The 20,151-nt window shown below is 44.8% G+C and overlaps 1 protein-coding gene across 2 annotated transcripts in view; it reads left to right on the top strand.

Annotated features, from left to right (window-relative positions):
- Positions 1–20,151, top strand: part of IL17RD (interleukin 17 receptor D) — a 79,744-nt gene that overhangs the window by 55,273 nt on the left and 4,320 nt on the right. The window contains exons 2-12 of one of the 2 annotated variants that reach the window (XM_019654328.1): positions 908–965; positions 5,629–5,754; positions 8,879–8,997; positions 9,537–9,657; positions 11,627–11,671; positions 11,763–11,914; positions 12,954–13,019; positions 14,152–14,206; positions 14,664–14,774; positions 15,562–15,725; positions 18,560–19,496. In XM_019654328.1, coding sequence (XP_019509873.1) covers positions 908–965; positions 5,629–5,754; positions 8,879–8,997; positions 9,537–9,657; positions 11,627–11,671; positions 11,763–11,914; positions 12,954–13,019; positions 14,152–14,206; positions 14,664–14,774; positions 15,562–15,725; positions 18,560–19,496 — 1,954 coding nt within the window. Of the gene's footprint in view, positions 1–907; positions 966–5,628; positions 5,755–8,878; positions 8,998–9,536; positions 9,658–11,626; positions 11,672–11,762; positions 11,915–12,953; positions 13,020–14,151; positions 14,207–14,663; positions 14,775–15,540; positions 15,726–18,559; positions 19,497–20,151 lie in introns of both variants that reach the window. The other variant, XM_019654327.1, reaches the window with a different exon arrangement.

The raw sequence follows: 20,151 nt of genomic DNA, 5'->3' as shown, positions 1-20,151 counted from the left end.
GTTTAGTGGAAACTTTAGCTGTGTGGTTAGAATATTTTCCCATCATTTAGCATCTCAGAATTAACATTTTGGAGAATTGTGCAATTAATGCTGAATGGCATATTTGCAGATTATTACAGAGACAGTTAAACCAGAGTCAGATCTGTAGCTGCTCTTTCTCATGATGGATAAGTGGTGGGTTAGGCAAAGGTAGGATTCCCGGGGCTCCCTCTGCGGATGCTGTAATTAAAGGGGGAAGTCTGGCGGAGTTGTTATCCCTGCTGTTAAGAGTGCAGATGGCTAACAGCCACATCACTGCGAGTTAGACCTTTTAAAGTCTTTTTTCTTTTTCTTTTATGACCCACCCTATATGTTCCAAGCATAGGGATGGATGCAGTGAAGAATTTTCTCATTAAAAGTAACAGCTTATTCCCACACTCATTCCTGGTTTTGGAATGAGAAACCTGTTTCCTTAGACTTGAGGAATTGCCTATCTGTTGTGGCTTAATAGAGCTTTTGGACGAGCGCGTCTGGTAGGCGAATTTTATAACCAATCAGTGTTCAAAGCAGATCCAACTGGTAGGCCTCCAGCTGGCAGCTCATGTCTCTCTCCCAATTTTACTGTTAATGAATTATTATTTAAGCCTCAAACACAGAACAGCCTGCTTCTATTGTCTTAGAGGAAGTGAGTGCTCCTGCTCCCCGGGGCCTGGCAGTTAGGAATCTCCTGGGCTGGAGGGAGTTCGGCAGCCCCGGTGAGGTGGGTGGGGGGAGACACACAAAGTGGGTAGAAAGCGTGAGGACGTTGCTCAGTGACTGGCATGACCCTGGGTGTCTGCAGTCGTGAGTGCATTTTGGCTCCATGGGGATCCATGCTGGAAAAGCGAATTGGCTTCACTCCTCATCACGTTCTCTTGTTTTCCCACAGGGAGTGGGGCCGGCCAGCAGAAACAGCGGGCTGCACAACATCACCTTCAGATATGACAGTAAGTAACTGGCTTGACCTCTGAAGAATGGGCCCTCTCAGTGATCTACAGCTTACACAGCCCTGCTTAATCAAGGACGCTGCAGGTCCTGGGGCTGAGGAATTTTCTGAATCTGCTCAGGTCTGTCAACAGAGCTAAAGTGGCTCAGTCTCAATTAAGCCACTCAAGAATTTGGGACAGGTCAAGTGTCTTCCATAGTGTTCACAGAAGTTGTGTATGGAGACCTCCCCTGATTTCCTCAGGACATAGCCATGTTCTTAAGAATAAACACAGATGTTGGGCCAGCCAAGTGGCTCCGTTGGTTAAGAGGTTGCTCAAGAGTGCGAGCTCTGAGCAACAGGGTCACCAGTTTGTTTCCCACATGGGCCAGTGAGCTGCGCCCGAGCTGAGCTGCCTCTAAGCTGGTGAGAGCGCGTGCTCTTAACAGCAAGGTTGCCGGTTCGACTCCCACATGGTATGGTGGACTACGGCTCCGCTCCCCCGCCACAACTAGATTGAAAGTGGTGACTGGACTCGGAGCTGAGCTTGCACCTTCCACCACTAAGATTGAAGGACAACAACTTGACTTGGAGCTGATGGGTCCTGGAAAAACACAATGTTCTCCTTCCTCAATTCCCCGACACTGTTCCCCTCCCCAATTCCCCAATAAATACACAGATGCCTGTAGGGCCCAGCAGGAGAAGCATGAGTGAAGCTCCCCAGATGTAGGATGCTAGGGAGTGGTAGGGACTGTGGCAAATTGGCTAAGCCCATGTCTGGTCAGAAAGGACCACTGGCTCCTCCATCTAAGAGGGGTGTGGCCTGGAGGAATTTCCCGAGAGTAGCCAGACGTGAGTTCCAAGAAGAGTGGCAAATTTGCATTTTTTTGTATAAACATTTTTAATATTAGCATTTCTTTAAAATTTTTCACAGAGTGGGCCAAGTGAACCTGTGTCCCAGTTTGAACCATGGGTCTCCAGTTGGCCTTCTCTGACGTAGGCCCAGGTTCCAGCCCTGGTTCCAGACCCATCAGCTGTGAACTATGACTTCTTCTCCAGGCCTCAGTTTTCTCGTGATATAAAACAAAGATTCATTTCTTCTTTAGCATCATTTTGAGGCTTAAACAAGGCAGTGCTTATAACTGCTCACCTCGGTAGCTGGCCTACACTCAGTAATTGATATGTTAAGATTAGAAGTCATTCCAACTGGAATTGGAATACAAGGACCTGTTTGACCCTTTCTCTCAAGGCTCTGTGACTTTTCCTGGCTGAATTGTTTTCTAAGGGCAGCGTGGGGTGCTTTTTCTAATTAAGCATATAGAACCCCCTCTAAGCATCTGCTTTCATGCCCAGGAAGGTAATTATATAGAATTGTGAGCATTTTAACCTTATGAGCTGTAATTTACACGTAAAAACGTTGACAAGAAGGAGCTTGACTTTTACTTAATGGCATTTGATTCATCTCTTGGAGAGGGTCGTGAGTCAATGTAAGAGGGGTAGGTGACATGAGGCCTCTAGAGTGATCACTGCTAACACAGGGCTTTCAACGTTAAGTGTACAATCTAGTTTGTTACATAGATACAACTATGTAAGTCAAATTCACACCCACAGTTGCTGATGTGGGGACTTTAAGTTAACCAGGGAGGACTTACATATGAAACTCAGACATTTCATGTTAGTGGCATGTGCATGTTCAGGGTAAATGCTGCTATGCTAATGAAGGATTTGCAAGTCCATGATGCTTAATTCTGCTAAGTAAAGACATGTGTAAGGGATCTTTGAGTTAGAAAGTTAATTTCTAATGTATGTTCTTGGTCCTGGCAGACCTTGTTGTATTACATTCAAGAGTTCAGAATTTTCTGGTCAGCTGCAAACAAGTATTTGCATCTCTAATTTAATTCGGGGTTTTGTGAAAGAGGATCTATACCTGGAAAACTTTAAAAAATCTTATTGTTCTCTTCATGGGAGTGGATATTTGCCCACGTGCCAATGCCTGTCTCTTGGTCATTATATTCTTTCTAATTCTTCATCATTTAATTAGAATTTAATTCACAACTTGAATTGACTCCTGAGACATCTGAAGTTCGGTTGCATTTTGGCAAAATGTCATTTGGGCATAATTTTTTTGTAACCAACATCCAAAACGTTAAAGAGTTGCTAATAATTGGATCCAGCCTGTGTAAAATACTTATTCATTGTTTTCCATTGAGAAAGATATTTCTGTGTTCCACAAGCAAGTTCCTGTTACTGCTCAGTTGACTGGTTACTAGCTCTGTTTGAAATAGCTAAGAACCAATTACCAAGTTTTCACTAAAAGTATTAAACTACAAAATCTTATTTTTCAATTCCTTTGCCATTTAATGTTACAAAGAAAGAAAACAACTCGCTATTGGGTCAAAACCAAATCTCACAGGTCTCCTTGCCTCCTTTCAGGCTGCATTTCCCATTTCTTCCTCAGGCTCTGAGGGGGTAATGCCTGAGTAGGTTGTAATACATTTTCTTAATTCTTAGGCTTTTTATTTGCATAATTGTATTTACAGAAACTCGGAGAGTGCTAATTTTGGCATCAGGAATGAACAAAGGGAAAAAAACCCATAATTTGCGCTTGATCATGCATCTTTTCCTAATTCTGTTTAAATCAGAGGTTTCTCTTTCATTATAGACCTCAATAAGTGAAAATGTTTAAATTTTACAAGTGTGATCGAATCTTGTCTTTTTTTTTTTTTTAATATATTGAGAAGCTGGTCTCAGCCAGGATTTTTGCAGGCTGAATACCTCTGATTCAGAATTTATTTTAGTAATAAGCTCTGTGCTAAAAATGGAATGGCGAGAGCCCTGCATGAACCCCCAAGGAGGCTGCTTTCTGTCCTGACCCTGGGCTGGTCAGCGGTGGAATCCTAAGCTACCCAGCTGATCTCTCTGGCTTCAGTTTCCTCTTTTGTACAATGTGGATATTAAACCAGATGTTTTAAAAAAAGTTTTTCCGTATTCTGAAATTCTCTTCTGCACCCAGAGAGCACTGAGGGTGAATTTTCATTAGAGCTAGAATTCAGTTTTATTAATTATTAACATCTTTCCAAGACAAGTAATATTGAAATTAGAGGTGGGTGTTTTTGAAGCAGAGGGAGTTTACAGAAGGGAGAAGTACAAGAAAGAGAGCCAGACACAAAGCAGTGGGGAGGATGGAGTTTTTGTTTTTGTTTGTTTGTTTTTTATTGGGGAACAGTGTGTTTTTCCAGGACCCATCAGCTCCAAATCAAGTAGTTGTTTCAATCTAGTTGTGAAGGGTGAAATTCAGTGGCCCATGTGGGGATCGAACCGGCAACCTTGGTGTTATGAGCCGGCGCTGTAACCACCTGAGCCAAATGGCTGCCCAGAGGATGGAGTTTTAAAAGGGAGGGCTGCATTTTAGTGCATGTGTGTTGTCCTTTATTAAGAAAATTTAAAAAGAGGAATATTATGTGCATGTTAAAAGGCTTTGAAGGCTACTCATTAGATGTTATTTAGCAGTTACTTCTGTGTGGTGGGAGATTATGGATGACCTCTAGATTTTTCTTGTATTCTTTTGTAATTTTCAATTACCCAGTGAACATTTTTCGTCATAAAAATGGCAAATGTGTGGTACAGTTTCAGGGGGAAAGTGTAGCAGACTCAGAACTTAGAAAATGCCTCTGAATGCTTCACCGCAAAGAAAAGCACCCCAAATTCAGAGGGGCAATGGGTGGGTTGATGGCAATTTGAAGACCTTTTGCAGCAGAGATTAAAGAGGCTTTTCAAGTGTAATCATTGAAAAAGAAATGGAGATGAAACAGTAAGAATTACGAGTTAGTGTCTGCGAGGGATGGTGGTGGTTCTCCCTGCATCCATGGCCAGAAGGGCCTGCGGCCATTCTCAGAAGTCCCAGCCCGTCTGGCTGGAAGCTTCTGGAAGCTTCTGAAAGCTTTTTAGGATCTTGCAGACTTTGAAGGTGTACTTAGCAATACCAGGTGGCACAGCTGCTCGCATGGTCATGGCTGCGTTGACAGGTGGCAGTGAATAATGTCCTCAGACAAAATCAAAGAGTCAGGGAGTTTTGTTTTTTGGGTGGGACTCTGGATTTGGTGGGTGTCTTTGATAACACATGGTGTTTGGGAACAAAAGTTTTACCTTTGAGGATGCTAGTTAACATTGACGGTGCTTTGCTTATTGCCACATCAGTCAGTATCTTTTGTAGCTACTAACTGGATTGTTTAACAGTCTTTCTGCGATTCTCTCAGGAGTTCCTTTTCCCTAGTCACCTTGCCCTCTAGGTTCCTTCTGAAAACCGCAGATTATTTAGCCATTGTTTTGTTTCAGTCACTCTCTAAGGCTGAAAACTGATTGAATTGATTAAATAATTATTGATTGGGGTAAAATACCATAATAGTAAAAAAGTTTGTGCTAGATCCATACAACAAATTCCTCCTGACACTGTCCTGGAATTTAACTCAAGTGGTGGTGGTGCTATAAATAAAACCTACTGCAGCATCTTACAGTTTTCTAGACAGCCAACCTTTGATGTCATATTTGGGCTTTTGAGGCACATGTCTTTAAATAGAATGGATTGGGCCACCTGCATACGTGCTTTGTGTAATTTGTCACTATGAACTTGGAAATAAAAAAATAAATGTTCAAATGTGGTTGTTCTTGTTCTCCCAACTCTGTAGACTGTACCACATACTTGAACCTGGTGGGGAAGCACGTGATTGCCGACGCCCAGAACATCACCATCAGTCAGTACTCTTGCCACGACCAAGTGGCAGTCACCATTCTTTGGTCCCCAGGGGCCCTCGGTAAGTGGTCAAAATGGAGTTCACCATGTGGCCTGGGTGGGCAGTGCCCAGTGCAAAGGTCCCAAACGTGACGGCCTCCAGGCGCCAGGCAGGTCTTGACACGAGAGTGACGTGGGCTGGCTTGGGCGCAGACACACTTTCCTGCTTCGTTTCACACAGGTACTGGCCGTGCACACAGCTTCATGCTGTGCCCTGTGGCTCACTGTTCCCTTGGCTATTATGGAGAGAGATGTGAGTTTGAAAAATACTAGTGAGTGAGAGTGAAAAATGGCACTGAGGTCTTGGCTTCTGTGTCCCAGCCTTTGTGGGAGCACGGGTGGCCCATCCAAGGACATGATCAGGCTTTGGCATCCGGCATTAGTGGTCTCTGGCCACACAGAGATGTGCAGGCCCTGCATTGGCACATTGTGTGAGTTTTCAGGAAAATCCCAGTTTTCATGAGAAACCATAAAATCAACCATTTTTTAAAGTTGGCAACAAATTGAATTTTTATTTAAACTGTGTGGGCTGAAAAAAATCAAACTAAAACAAAGAAACGGGAAAAAGCAAACCCATATTATCTGGCCAGATTCAGGTTAGAACCAAGGCTGCTTGTCCTCTTTAATGAATTGATGATACACAGGAGAGGAGGTGATAGTTGAGTGTGGGGCGTGGGGAGGGCCCATTTTTTTTAGATGGGCTTGGGTTTGAACCCAGAATCACAAGAGGCTTTTCAAACCTCAGTGAGCCCAAACTTCCCCATCTGTAAGTGTAGGTGACTGTGTCTTGGTTTGTTGTAAGAATTAAGAGACATACACAGAGTGTGTTTCTAGAGAGAGCTCTTAAAAAAATAACAGTGGCTATTGTTGTCATCATCAGAACTGATCCTTTGATGTTGCTACCCAATCTTAGAATTTTTAAAAATTCTGGCCAAGAGAAAAGTAAAATAAAGTCAGAATTTCTCAGTCTGAACAGGATAAATCTCCAAAGAACCAGAATGCAAGATAGGTAAGTGCAGAGAGAGGGAGAATGGGTTAGACCCATGGGCCTGACTCACGTATCCATGTAAATACTGCTGGGTCTGAATGCAGTGGGTTTTCTAAAAATAACATCTTAACATTTAAAGATAAAAACATTCTCTGTGGATAAAAGGGAAGTGGTCATTCCACATAAGACTAAATGGCTAAGGGGCTGGCCTAACGAACTGCAGGCTCCCTCTTTAGAATGAAAGTAGGAAATATGAGCTGGTGGTAGGAAAACCAGCGTGTGGAACAGTGAGGCAGAAGGTTGTGCTTTTCCTGCTAGATGGGAGTGGATGGGGATGGCTGGACAGCTTCTGTCCGTTTCTGTGAGGGTCTATCCAGGAAACTCCCTGGGAGACAGAAAAACATATGGGTTAAGAGCACTCTGGGTTTGAATCCTACCTCTGCCAGCTGTAATAATTCCTCTATGACTCTCAAGTCATTTATTATCTCTACACCTCAGTTTCCTCATTTATAAAATAGGGATAATAATACCTTCTTTCTGTGGTTGTTGGGAGGGTATTATGAGTTAAGTGATGGGAAGGAGTTAATAAGCTCCTTTATGAGAAGCTGCCCTATAAAATTGCTAAACATTATGTTACTACAAGCTGTTAATAGTATTGTGATAAAGGCTTTGCTGGGATTAAGATTTACATTTGCCGCCTTTCCCCATACTCCCAGACTTGGTGTAGTGATTTTTAGGCAGGTCTTTTAAAACTAAGGACTAGAGCCACCCACTCTCACCCCAGCTGATGAATTTTTATGTAATTGTGAAATGTACAGTCTTTAATCATATTAATCACCTGGCTTTTGTAAAAACAGTAGTTCTGGGGACATTGCATGAATTAAATCTTAGTATAAATAATGATTTGTTCAAAAATCTTGTTTTGGATCTTAAAAGGCAAGTTCCTGTGAGATCTACTAAATAGCTGCTGGTCAAAGCCCTGTTGGCTATTGGTCAGCTGGCTGCCACCCCATAGGAAGCTGTGTACTTGAAATCCAACGTGGCAGAGTCAGCACCTGCACACTCTATACACTCTGAACCCCCGAAACATGAAGCTCTGCTTGCTGCTGCTTTGCCCCGCCCACCATAAAATGTGTGCCCTTGATCAACTCTACAGGATTGGAGAACCTATGCAAAGGAGACAAGATTTCCCTGGTCTTTACCATTCGTAATTTTCCCACCTGGTTAATTGCATCCTGTGTAATTACTTTGGCCCTGGGAGGGGAAGGGTTGAAAATGTCTCTCCATCTAGTGTTCAGAAAGAATGCGAAATCGATACCGTGCCAATTGAGGCCGGCTTAGGGGATCTCCAGCTGCAGTTGGACCAATCCAGTCTCCATGGGATACAGAGCCCTGGTCCTGGCTCTCGTGGCCATCAGAGCTTAATCCTTTTGAAAGCATCTAGTCGGACGTGCAGCGGGGGAAGCTCAGGTGGCAGGAGGCTGGGCCGGCGTCTTTCAGCGGCGCTGTGGGCATCTCGGGGCCTCTGAGTGCTGTATGAAGAGCACACACTGGGCAGCTCTTGGGTGTCTGCCTTTCAGGCATGATTAGAGCAAGAACCGCTTTGTCAATCCCATAGGCATTCTCCTCAGCTATTTAATCTCAAGCCTCGGAACCCCTTGGGTGCAGACGCACACTTTGTTGGAAATTTTGTACGTTGCTTATTGAAACATGCCTGCAAATGTAGAACTAAAACTTAAAGGGGAAACACGGTTTGGTGGGAGTCCCTAGTCAGCATGGGGAATTATCATCAACTGAATAAACCCTGTTTAATGACCTAGAAGTTATATATTGCACTGCAGATTTCTACGATCGATTGTGACTTGAGTCTAAATATTTGAGCCTAAATGCCCCAAAAGAAATGGGCATTTGTAAAATGGCTGGCTGGATTAGAGGTTAATTAATTAGTAATGGCATGACGGAGAAAATCACCTGGTCGGTACCAGAGGAATGCAGGGTATGTGTTTTTCCTCTCTGTAAACTCAGAGATTCCGGCCAGAGTAAGAATTCCTTTAACTCTGCCGTGTGTAGGTGGAGAGGATGATAATCTTGGAGGAAGGCAAGTGTGTTCAAAAGTAATTAAGTCCACTTTTTAATAAAAGCATTCTGCTTTGATTAGGCATCGAATTCCTAAAAGGATTTCGGGTAATACTGGAGGAGCTGAAGTCCGAGGGGAGACAGTGCCAGCAACTGATTCTAAAGGACCCAAAGCAGCTCAACAGTAGCTTCAAAAGAACTGTAAGCCACACGCGGGGAATGTGCCCCTGAAGACACACCATTGTTCAGGGGGTCTGAATGGTCTATTGAAAGTCTTTGAAACTGGAGAAGGAGGGGCTGTGGGGTCCACCCCGCCTGCCAAGGTGGGTGAGAATGGCAGGCAGCATCGTGAGGCTGCTCCACACTCCCTGAGAAGCCCTCCAGCACCTCTCCCTGGTAAACACACCTCTCGGGTTACATGCTGGATGACATCCTGGAAGGTGGCCTTGTGTTCTCAGGAGTGCATGTGGGCGCCTCCCCACCATCTTCAAGGGTCAGTGTTAACAGGCTCTGGCTTCCTTGACAAAGAACAGACAGCATTGTTGATCTTCATTTTCAGTGAGGGAGCCAAACCTAAACTTGATCCAGAAAATAGACCTGACTTCATCCTTTGCTGGGATACGTCCCCCAGCTCTGGAACTGTGTCTGGGTGACCGTCCAGGAGGCCTGAAGCTCTCTTGGGTAGGTGGAGAGGTGGGTAATTTCCCCATGACGTCACCTGTGTGTTCGTTTCCTTTTAGGGAATGGAATCTCAACCTTTCCTGAATATGAAGTTTGAGACGGATTACTTTGTAAAGATTGTCCCTTTTCCTTCCATTAAAAATGAAAGCAATTATCACCCTTTCTTCTTTAGAACACGAGGTGAGTGTGGTTTTCCCTGCCTGGTTTCCATAGGGAGACTTGTGCTTTTAATTTTAGACAGAGATGTGTTCAAGAGCCCACCAAATAGTGGTATGAAACCGTCATGGTGAGGAGAAAAGCATCCAGAAAAAGTATCCATAAAAGCAACTTTTAGAATTAAGATTTGGCCCAGGAAGTGTTAATGTAACCAGAGACACCCTTTCCTGGTTTGTTCTAGAGCAGCAGACATGATGGTTAATTTTTTTTTTTTAGAGGTGCTGTTAGAAGGTCATGTATGAAAACCATTTGATTGAAAAAACAGGAATAAAAAAGTATAAGTTGATTTTGGGGTGAAGAGTAGATCTGAAACGATTCCATCTTTTAGCTGTCATCAGGAGGGTAGCCTCTGTGAGTGACTGCCTGTTATTTTCAAGATTAGATTAAGAAAATTAAGCAGCATTTCTGAGATCCCCTCTTTCTACTTATTTATTTAATATCTATGTACCAGGCCCTGTTTTAAATGCTTTCCAAATATTAACTCAGTTTACCCCCATGACAAGCCTACAAAGAATTTAATCTTACCATCTCGGTCATTAGATGTAGAATCACACACAGAGAGGTCAAGGGGCTTTCTGGGGGCTGGGATTTGAACCCCAGAAGTCTGACTCTGGAGTCCAAAACACCAGCCATGCTGGGTTCCCTTTAATGCCTGGCTCTCCGTTTCCTTCTGTTTTGCATACAGTGTCTCTTTATCTTCCTGAATCGTTGCTTTCAGATTTGGTGTCTAGGCACCCTGAAACCTGCAGCAGTTCCCTCTTCCCTTCCTAGTCATCTTTCTGTCTGCAGTTCCAGGCCGTGGATGGGCAGCATTCAGTCCAATCCAACATCCCCTCCTATGTGGGCTGGTTGTGGCCCTCATCCTCTGTGATGTTGTTATTCTCATGCTGGCCTACAACAGTGTTTCCCTTTGCAGAATTCTTATTCTGGTTGTTTCCTTTTTGTCTTTTTTTTAAAGCTGTAGTTGTTTTCTATGCAGCAGTTATTTTATAACAATTGGTCTCATTTTCTTAATTAAAATAAGATTCCATAGGGCAAAGGCCATGCGCATTTTACAAACATCTCTTGAAGCCTTACAGACAACAACTAGATAGAGGATTCAGAAAATGGGTTAATGAAAAGCTTGCCTACATCACACCTTGCATGAGTTAAGATTAATTTTTCCCAACGGAATCAGTGTGTTCACCTGGGTATGAGGCGGGGGCAGGAGGTGCATTTGTCACCATGATGCTGTGACCTCAAAGGTGCCTTCAGGTTCCTTGGCATTATATGGACAATTTCCAGAGGGTTCTCTCTGGGCTAGCAACACGGCATGCTGGACTAGCTGTTGGGCCTCTCTCATTGTGTTTTCATCACATTTAAATCATGTCTCAGAGCTACTGGCCTTGCTGTCTGGTTTTCAGTGCTGGTTCTACTCCTTAGTATAATAGATGCCTGGATGTCATTTTTAGACTCCATCAAAAGGATTTTAAATTAGAATGCTAGTGAAGGTTACAATAACCCCAGGACCATTATTAACAGGCTTGCCCCGAAATTCTCCTGTGCCTACACAGCTCCACAGTCAGACGGGGACCGGCATCATTTCTGTTTACAGCTCAAACAGATCTCCCTTGTGGCAGCGCATGAACACAGTCCCGCTGCCCTTGGCCGCTGGCCTTGAAACTGTGTAATGCTTGACAACCTTTTAAAATCTGGTCGACTTTATACTGTTTTCATTTATTTGGCATAAAATAAACTGCATTAATGCTTTTATATTGTGCAAGTTAAATTTTCATAGGACACCACTGTGCGGTACTGAAAATCATTGTCAAGTTGATGTATTTTATACTCTTCCCAGCAGCACCCATTGCCATATATTTATATTTTATGGACTTGTTGAACAAAGAAAATGTCGAACTGCCCTATAACTAAAAATATGCATCTCTCTTAACAGCCTGTGACCTGTTGTTACAGCCAGACAACCTGGCCTGTAAACCCTGTAAGTATCACTATCTTTGTCTCAAAGTGTTGCCACGCTTGTAGTATTGGGTGGCCTCAGGGTATTCACCTTGGGTCCTTTCTCCTTCCAGTCTGGAAGCCTCGAAGCCTAAATATCACCCAGCATGGTTCGGACATGCAGGTATCCTTCGACCATGCGCCACACACCTTTGGCTTCCGTTTCTTCTATCTGCATTACAAGCTCAAGCATGAAGGACCATTCAAACGAAAGACCTGTAAACAGGTGAGCTGCTAGGTATACATAAAGGAACACTACATGTTTTAAAGTGACCCCTGAGTCTCTGGAGTGTGGATGGTTCAATGTGACCATTAGGTGATGTAGCCTGGTAAAAACATTACCAAGGAACCAAAATAAGTCTTGCTAGTTTGTTCTTCTGTATTTCAGACATTAATCAGATGCTCACTGTGTAGCAATCAACAAGCTTTATGCTCACTGAATCCTTATAACCCTGTGAAGCAGAGGCTGCTGTCATCCCCACTTAACAGATAGAAAACCTGAGGCTCAAGGAGGTCACCTGGCTTGCTCAAGGTCACACAGCTAGCAAGTAGAAAAACCACATCTAGGAGCCACTCCACTAGCATTTCAGTGGCTGCTGATTTTGCACATAGGCCAAGGTTAAGTAGAAACTTGGTAACCAAGTTCTTAAACTGGAGGTGGTCAGAGGAAGTGGTAAACATTTCGTGGAAGTTTACAGGACTGCTAGATCACCCCCTAGGAACACCAAGAGAGGTTTTTAGTGGGGGGGTGGGGGAAAGTGGGGGCAGGGGTGCGACCATGACACACACCAGTGCCTTCCTGGACATGCTCCCGTGGGTGTTGAGGTTTGCTTTCCTGCTGGCTCTCCTTTATCATTGACCTTCTTTGACCTTAAAATACGTACAAACACAGACAGCTAATTTCTTCTATTTTTATTAAGTAAAGGATAGTCTAACTATTGGGTTGTCGGGAAAGTCACGACACATTTTTGCAACAGAAAACATAGAAAAAAAAAAAAGTCATGACTTTTCCGACATCTCAATACATAGTTTCCTTGTCTTCAAATCAAATATTCCTGCTGAGGGCGCCACCACCAGCTAAATGTACAATATGGACTCCCCTGCGACCGTGGCAGATAAATACAGTTGCTTTCTGATCTGATTGACATGTTCTGAAAACGTGATTAAGACTGGTGCAAGTCCCTTTTAGCTCTGGGGAAAGAGAAGGGTCCTGATGACTTTTATCCAAGAAGCAAGTTTTAAAAGTGTTGTTTGTTTCTTCACAGGAGCAAAATACAGAGACAACCAGCTGCCTCCTTCAAAATGTATCTCCAGGTGATTATGTAATTGAGGTATGTATAACTCAAGAAAGCCCTATTATTAATTCTACAGAATGAATCCAGTTCATTTAGAATGCCAACTGTTTGCAACACTTCAATTTCAAGCCATTGAAGGTGTGCACACTTATATTTTTACATGGTCTTTAACATGCTTTTTAAAAAGTTTATGTAAAATTCATCTTAGATTTTTTTCATTAATATTTCAAATAAATATTTTTATGTGACCATAAAGTCCATAGAACCATGATTTTAAATTTCTATATAGTATTCCTTTATACTTAACAAAGATGTATTTTGAAAATTTTAGCTTCTAAAAAGTTTTTAGTGGGCTGGTCGAGTGGCTCAGTTGGTTAAGAGCTTGCTCAAGAGTGTAAGCTCTGAGCAACAGCGGTTCAATTCCTGGCCTGAGCTGAGCTGCCGCTGAGCTGCCAACAGGTGGCAGGATGGCTCAGCTTAAAAAAAAAGTTTTTAGTAATAAAACAGTGAAGCAAAAGTTATACCTATTATATATGCCTGTACTTCTCTAGATTTCTGCTGACATTCTTTTGTATAAATGCACATGAGGCCTAAGTACCACTTTAAAAGCACGTACATGATATATACTTTTTCTTTTTATTTTTTTTGTAGATTTATTTTCCAGTATCAAAAATACTACAAAATTAGGAGTAAAACAAAACTATAAAGGGAAATTAAAAACTTGTCCCTAGCCTTCCTGTTCAAAGACACCCAACATGTCTTAACATTTTGTTAGAAACACCTAGTTCTTGAGCATTACTCGGTAGCAATTTTGAACAGACACACTCTCTTAAAACATTAGGAGGCTGAGTAAAATCAGTGGTCAGATGCCATTTCAATTGCAAGTTGTTAGAACGTGGAGCTCACTAGCTGATTTCATCAACGAATAAACAACCTTTGGTTCGGGACAGGAAGCGTGATGAAGCTGGGAGTTCAGAGCTGGTAAAGCAGAGACATATCTGACTGTTAATCTGGTCTCGGCTTGTAAATGATCCCAGGCAGCTGCTCTTCTCTCCCGTTCTCCTTTGTCCTGGCCCACACGGCCCACAGATGGAAAAAAGAGTGACATCTATCGCGATACTATCACTTAAGAAATAATAATAATAATACAGCATCCTCTGTTTTGCAGCTGGTGGATGACACCAATACAACGAGAAAAGTGATGCATTATGCCTTAAAACCGGGTAAGATTTTTTTTTTTTTCGTTTGTTTGAAATGTTGGCTCTGGACTACAGTTGACCAAGATATCATGATTTACGCAAACAAAACCCAACAACACTTGAGTTCCTCTCTCTAGGAATGTTCCATCACATCTGACTTTCCTTCCACCCTAATATTGATACCTGGGAGATCAAAGCCAGGGTGGAGTGTGTGTAGGTAGAACTAAGTAAATAGTTGTCCTCAGAAGAGACATGGTGGTGAGAGGGGGAGGTCTCCTTAGGCTAAATTCCACTTAAAGGTATTTACTCTCCCAGCAGACTGTTAAATTGTTTCTTCAAAATTAATCCTTTTATAGTTACCAAACCAGCACCAGAGAAGGGGTCCTAGAACTCATTATGTGGCTTATGTTGAAAAAAATTATTTCTCTTTGAATCTGTTATGCTGCTTAAGTTTGAAAGCCTTCCCTTTGAAATTTCCCAGTGCATTCCCCATGGGCTGGGCCCATCCGAGCTGTTGCCATTACTGTGCCATTGGTCGTCATATCGGCATTTGCTACACTCTTCACTGTGATGTGCCGCAAGAAGCAACAAGGTATATCTGTGTGGTGTGTCCCCTGCAGCCGGTAGGGCTGGGGTCTCCTGCAGAAGGAGACTAGAGTGCTTGATCCCTTCAGGTGGGTGTCTGGGAAGCCACCTAGCTTCTGTAGTCAGCTCCCAGCTACTGTACTTCACAGAATTAAAATATTTGTAACCTCAGGAACCCACTAAAAGAACAGGCATAATTCTAGTCTCAAACTTGGGATAGTAAATTCAAGAGTTTCAAGGAAGTCTAAAGCTATGAGTAAGGGTAAATGTAGGGCTTGATCACTTATAAAAGTCAGGCGACAGGGGGGAACCTTCTGGGAAGCTGGATATGTTCTGTATCTTGAACCGAGTGGCGGTTACATAGGTGTATACTTAGATCAGACTTTGAGATGTACTGGGAAGATAGATGCACTTTACCTGTGTAAGCTATACCTCAGAAAAAAGGTGGTTTTTATGTTTAAAGGTCTGCTCTGCCAACGCTAATTGGTCTAGTTGGTGCACGTGGTAGCAAGAACTGGTCTGGGTGCTTCCTGCCGATAGGGCAGTCCCTACAGTATTCTTGGCTTGCCCGAGGTAAATTTGAGGTGAAGAACAAATTTCGGCCATTTGTTGTTCCGCTGGAGAAATCGGCTGTCCCATTCTCGTGGTAGGCGGAGTTGAGAAAGTGGACATGTCACCTGTTGTTTCTTGAAGATAGCATTAGGTCCCAAGTCTTAGGGAACAGGATAAAGCATTGCTCATAGGTATCAATCCTATCTTCTTTTCCAATTTAGAAAATATATATTCACATTTAGATGAAGAGAGTTCTGAGTCCTCCACCTACAGCACAGCACTCCCCCGAGAGAGGCTGCGGCCACGGCCGAAGGTCTTCCTTTGCTATTCCAGTAAGGATGGCCAGAATCACATGAACGTCGTCCAGTGCTTTGCCTACTTCCTCCAAGACTTCTGTGGCTGCGAGGTGAGGAATCCAGTCCCTTCTCTTACCTTGGGTGGACACATGCTCTGCACTTGCCTGCCTGCCTTTGTCCCTGCCTCCAGGCCCCCTTCAGTGACACCTGCCCTCCAGCACTGCCTGGCTTCCAAACGGGGTGTGTGTGTGTGTGTGTGTGTGTGTGTGTGTGTGTGTGTCAGCCTGGCACTCTCCTTTCAGCCTTTCCTCCCCATCACCAGCAGTAAGTGTTTCCTGATACTTAGTTTTAACCCTGACTCACCCCTGCTCAACTCTTCGAGTCGCTCCCACCTGGTAGGAAGTTGCATGGGGGAAATGGCAGCTGCCCTGGGAGCCTGAAGTGGGGGTGGGGAGACGTGGGCACTCAGCATGTCCTGCTGAGCATTGGAGGGTCAAAGAGAGAATGGCAGGTAAAGCAGCGGGGTTAACAGTTCTTTGGGGGAGCTTTGCTAAAAAGGGAAAATAGTAATGGGTCAAGTGCTCAAAGGATCTCTCTGGGTTTCTTACCTGTTCTCTTAAGCTATTAGTATGTAGCTTTTCTCTAATGTTGTGGTGCTAATTTTATAATGAAGTCTGAAGCTCTCATGGAGGGCACATTGTTTCTTACAAATGCAAGAATTGTACAATAATTGTGTGGTTGGGTTTGAAGCTGCCTACTGATGAGTGTCTCAGAATCTCTCCACGTGGTGAGGCTGCCCCCTAGTGTCAATGAAATGTACTTACATGGCTGGCCCAGTTTCCCAGTGTTTGAAGGGGGAGAGGTAGGCCTATCAGCACAAATGCTGAAAAACTGCAAACTCTAGTGGGTGCCACATGCCGTCTTCAGATACAGACAACCCAGTTTGCTCTACTAGTAGGTAGCCTCAGGGGAAAAAGGTCTTCCTGTTATGTGTGTAATACTGCAGGAAATTTGGAAACTAGAAAAGGATGACAAAAAATGGCCTGTAATCTCAACCTAGAGAAAAGAGGAACGAACCATGGTTAATATTTGGTATATTTTCTTCCAGTCTTTCTCTACATAGATGAACTCATACATACAGTTTTTCATTTTGGGTAGATTGGAATTACTTTTTCTGTCTCTTTAGTAACTTTTACACAATTAGCAGTTTTATTTAAACTGTAATTTTAAATAGCCACCAGACCCATAAAGTTAGTTATTTCGAATTGTTAAATGTTTTTGTAGTTCAATTTTGCCTCATTTCTGATGATTTTCCAAAGACAGATGCCTAAAAATGGAATTGCTGGATCAAAGATAGGAACAGTTTTTTATTTTTTAATTTTTTTTCATATTTTTTTTTTAAATTGGGGAATTGGGGGATGGGAACAGTGCTGGGGAATTGGGGGAAGGGGAACAGACAAGTTGCTGTCCTTTTGTTCTTCGGTCTAGTTGTGGAGGATGTTGCTTCTAGTTGTGGAGGACGTTGGCCCAAGTTGACACCATCATTACGCTCTTCCCGGGCGAGGCAGATCAGTCACTGGCTTCTGGAGCTGCGGCTGCTGGCCACTCACGCTGGCTGCTGGCTACACACGGTAGCTCATGACAACCCACTGCAGCAGGGGCTTCAGCCTACGCCGTCACCGGCGACTCACGGCAGCCCAGCTCCAGGTTGAGCTGTTGTTCAGCATCTCAGCTGTAGAGGGCAGCGTCACTAGCTCTCATATGTGGGATCCGAACCGGGGTCCTCTGGCATCCCAAGCGAGTTCTTAACCATCGCGCCACTCGGCCGGCCCTAGGAACAGTTTTTTAAATGCTTGGTATATAATCTCAATTAGTTTTTAGAATGTATAGTGTTAGGAAGAATTAGGGCAAGTGTAAGACAATTCAGGATTATTTTCAGCAAGTGGATGGATATTGGGGTCTTTCTTCCCTTTGGTCAAAGTCATTTGAGACCTTCTTTCTCCTTAACCGACTGTGGCTGCCATGTTTGGGCATGGCTGTTGGGAATTAGTTTCTGAACTACAAAAGGAAAGAGGCCAATATAATTGCCAAGAGATGATTTCAGCAGAATCAGATGAAAATGGCCTGAAAGATGCAGCCCTCTGAGGGGGCCTTGTTTTCTTTCCCTCCCCCCTGCCCCCAAACTCCCTACCAGACCCCCCTAGGGGTTAAGCCTTTTAGGGATGTAACCCTGTAGACCTCTGTGAAGTCACAGTGGAAGGTGCCAGTTGTTCCGAGTGAGCTAACCAGATGGCTGTGTTACTGCAGCTCACTACTGCCCTCTTCTCCAGCCACTGACCAAAAGTAAACAGCATGGCTAAACCGGGGCTTTCCGAGTGGCTGGGAAGGTCCTCTTTGTCAGTCACACTTTCTGGATGTGGCTGGACAGCATTGTGGGCAACTCTGGCATCCAGACCTGAGCCCCATTTCTCAATCAGCGTTGGGGTCCCTCACCCACGTCCTTCCATCATCGCCTCCCAGCTTTCTCTCTGGGACCTGTCCCCCCCATCCAGGCAGCCTTACTCATCAGATAGACCAACCTCAGTGCCCCCGTTTGCTGTGCTCTGCACTGCACTTTAAGTACCTTGAGGGCCTCACGTGTGATATGTGACTTAGGCAGGTGACTAGAAGTGCTGTGATTCTTCTGTCTATTCACTTGTAGGGTGGGAGTGGTAATGATCCCATTTATGCTAAAATGAGGGCATGATGCAGAGGGCCTGGTGTGTGACCCCCCGTCACCCGCGGAATGTTAGCTGTCCCTCAGAGCCAGTAACTTAAAGCTCCCCATAGCAGTACTAATAGTGATTAAGGGAGAGATGGTGTGCCCTTCTTGTAATCGTCTCGTTCTTGTTACTCAAGCCTCCAGGCTTGTATAGGTGAGTGAGGGTCCAGGTTCTCTTTCCAGGTGGCTCTGGACCTGTGGGAAGACTTCAGCCTCTGCAGAGAAGGGCAGAGAGAATGGGTCATCCAGAAGATCCACGAGTCCCAGTTCATCATCGTGGTGTGTTCCAAAGGCATGAAGTACTTTGTGGACAAGAAGAACTACAAGCACAAAGGAGGCGGCCGCGGCTCGGGGAAAGGAGAGCTCTTCCTGGTGGCTGTGGCAGCCATCGCCGAAAAGCTCCGCCAGGCCAAGCAGAGCTCGTCTGCGGCGCTCAGCAAGTTCATCGCCGTCTACTTCGATTATTCCTGCGAGGGAGATGTTCCTGGCATCCTGGACCTGAGCACCAAGTACAAACTCATGGACAACCTTCCCCAGCTCTGCTCCCACCTGCATTCCGGAGACCACAGCCTCCCAGAGCCTGGGCAGCGCCCCGGACACGTCAGCAGGAGGAACTACTTCCGGAGCAAGTCAGGCCGGTCCCTGTACGTCGCCATTTGCAACATGCACCAATTTATCGACGAGGAGCCTGACTGGTTTGAGAAGCAGTTCGTTCCCTTCCATCCTCCCCCACTTCACTACCGGGAGCCAGTTTTGGAGAAGTTTGACTCAGGCTTGGTTTTAAATGATGTCATGTGCAAACCAGGGCCCGACAGCGATTTCTGCCTCAAGGCCGAGGCAGTCGTCCCTGGGGCACCGGCCGACCCGCACTTGGAGGGGCAGCAGCTCGGCCTGGATGAAGACATGGAAGCCGGGCCCAGCCCGGGAGGCAGCTCGGTCCTGCAGCCGCTGCTGCACGCGGTGAAAGCTGTCAGCCCCTTGGGCATGCCGCGGGACTCAGGCATCTACGACTCATCCGTGCCCTCCTCCGAGTTATCTCTGCCTCTGATGGAAGGACTCTCGGTGGATCAAACGGAAACGTCCTCGCTGACAGAGAGCGTGTCGTCCTCCTCAGGCCTGGGTAAGGCGCGGGTTGCCCAGAGTGCCGGTGGGTCGATTCCAGTGCAGGCCGCAGCCTTTGTTAATAATTCCGAAACCCTTGAAAGCGTTTTTCTAATTTGGGTGCAAACTTATTTGGCAGTGAAACCTGGTGGGGAGTAGCGACGCCATTGCCAGTCTCAGTTTATCTAGGTAATGGGAGTGTGCACATGTGTAAGCTGATGCCAAAGTACAGTGAGCTGCCCAGTTCCATGTTATGTAATATACAGTGTGTGCGTTATATCACCTTCCTTAGCTCCAGAAACATCTGAATACCAAAATGCTTTGGGTCCCAAGGTGTTGGATGAGGGTCTCTGCACCTGTATCTTGGTTGGGGCTTACAATGTTCACTACCCCCAACCCTCCCAATGTCTTCAAAGCCACATCTCTTGAACCTGGGGTTCACAGTATTCTCTCCATCATAGCACAGGCTCCTGGTAGGGCTCTGTAGGAGGCCCTGCTTCCTCAGGGAGCCCCTGGAGGACATTGTGTCAGGATGCCCCTTACTGTGCTTGTGACTAGTTGGAACCTTGCATGCAAACCCCTGGCCTTCAACTAAGGGAACTAGAACCTGATAACAGCATGAGAGTGCCCATCTTGAGCTGTTTGGGATGCCTGCCTCACTTATGCAAAGCCTC

Source organism: Hipposideros armiger, unplaced genomic scaffold, assembly GCF_001890085.2.
Source record: "Hipposideros armiger isolate ML-2016 unplaced genomic scaffold, ASM189008v1 scaffold_220, whole genome shotgun sequence".
Classification (NCBI taxonomy): Eukaryota; Metazoa; Chordata; class Mammalia; order Chiroptera; family Hipposideridae; genus Hipposideros; species Hipposideros armiger.
Note: the sequence above shows the minus strand (reverse complement) of the source record. Positions and strands in the feature narration are given on the sequence as shown.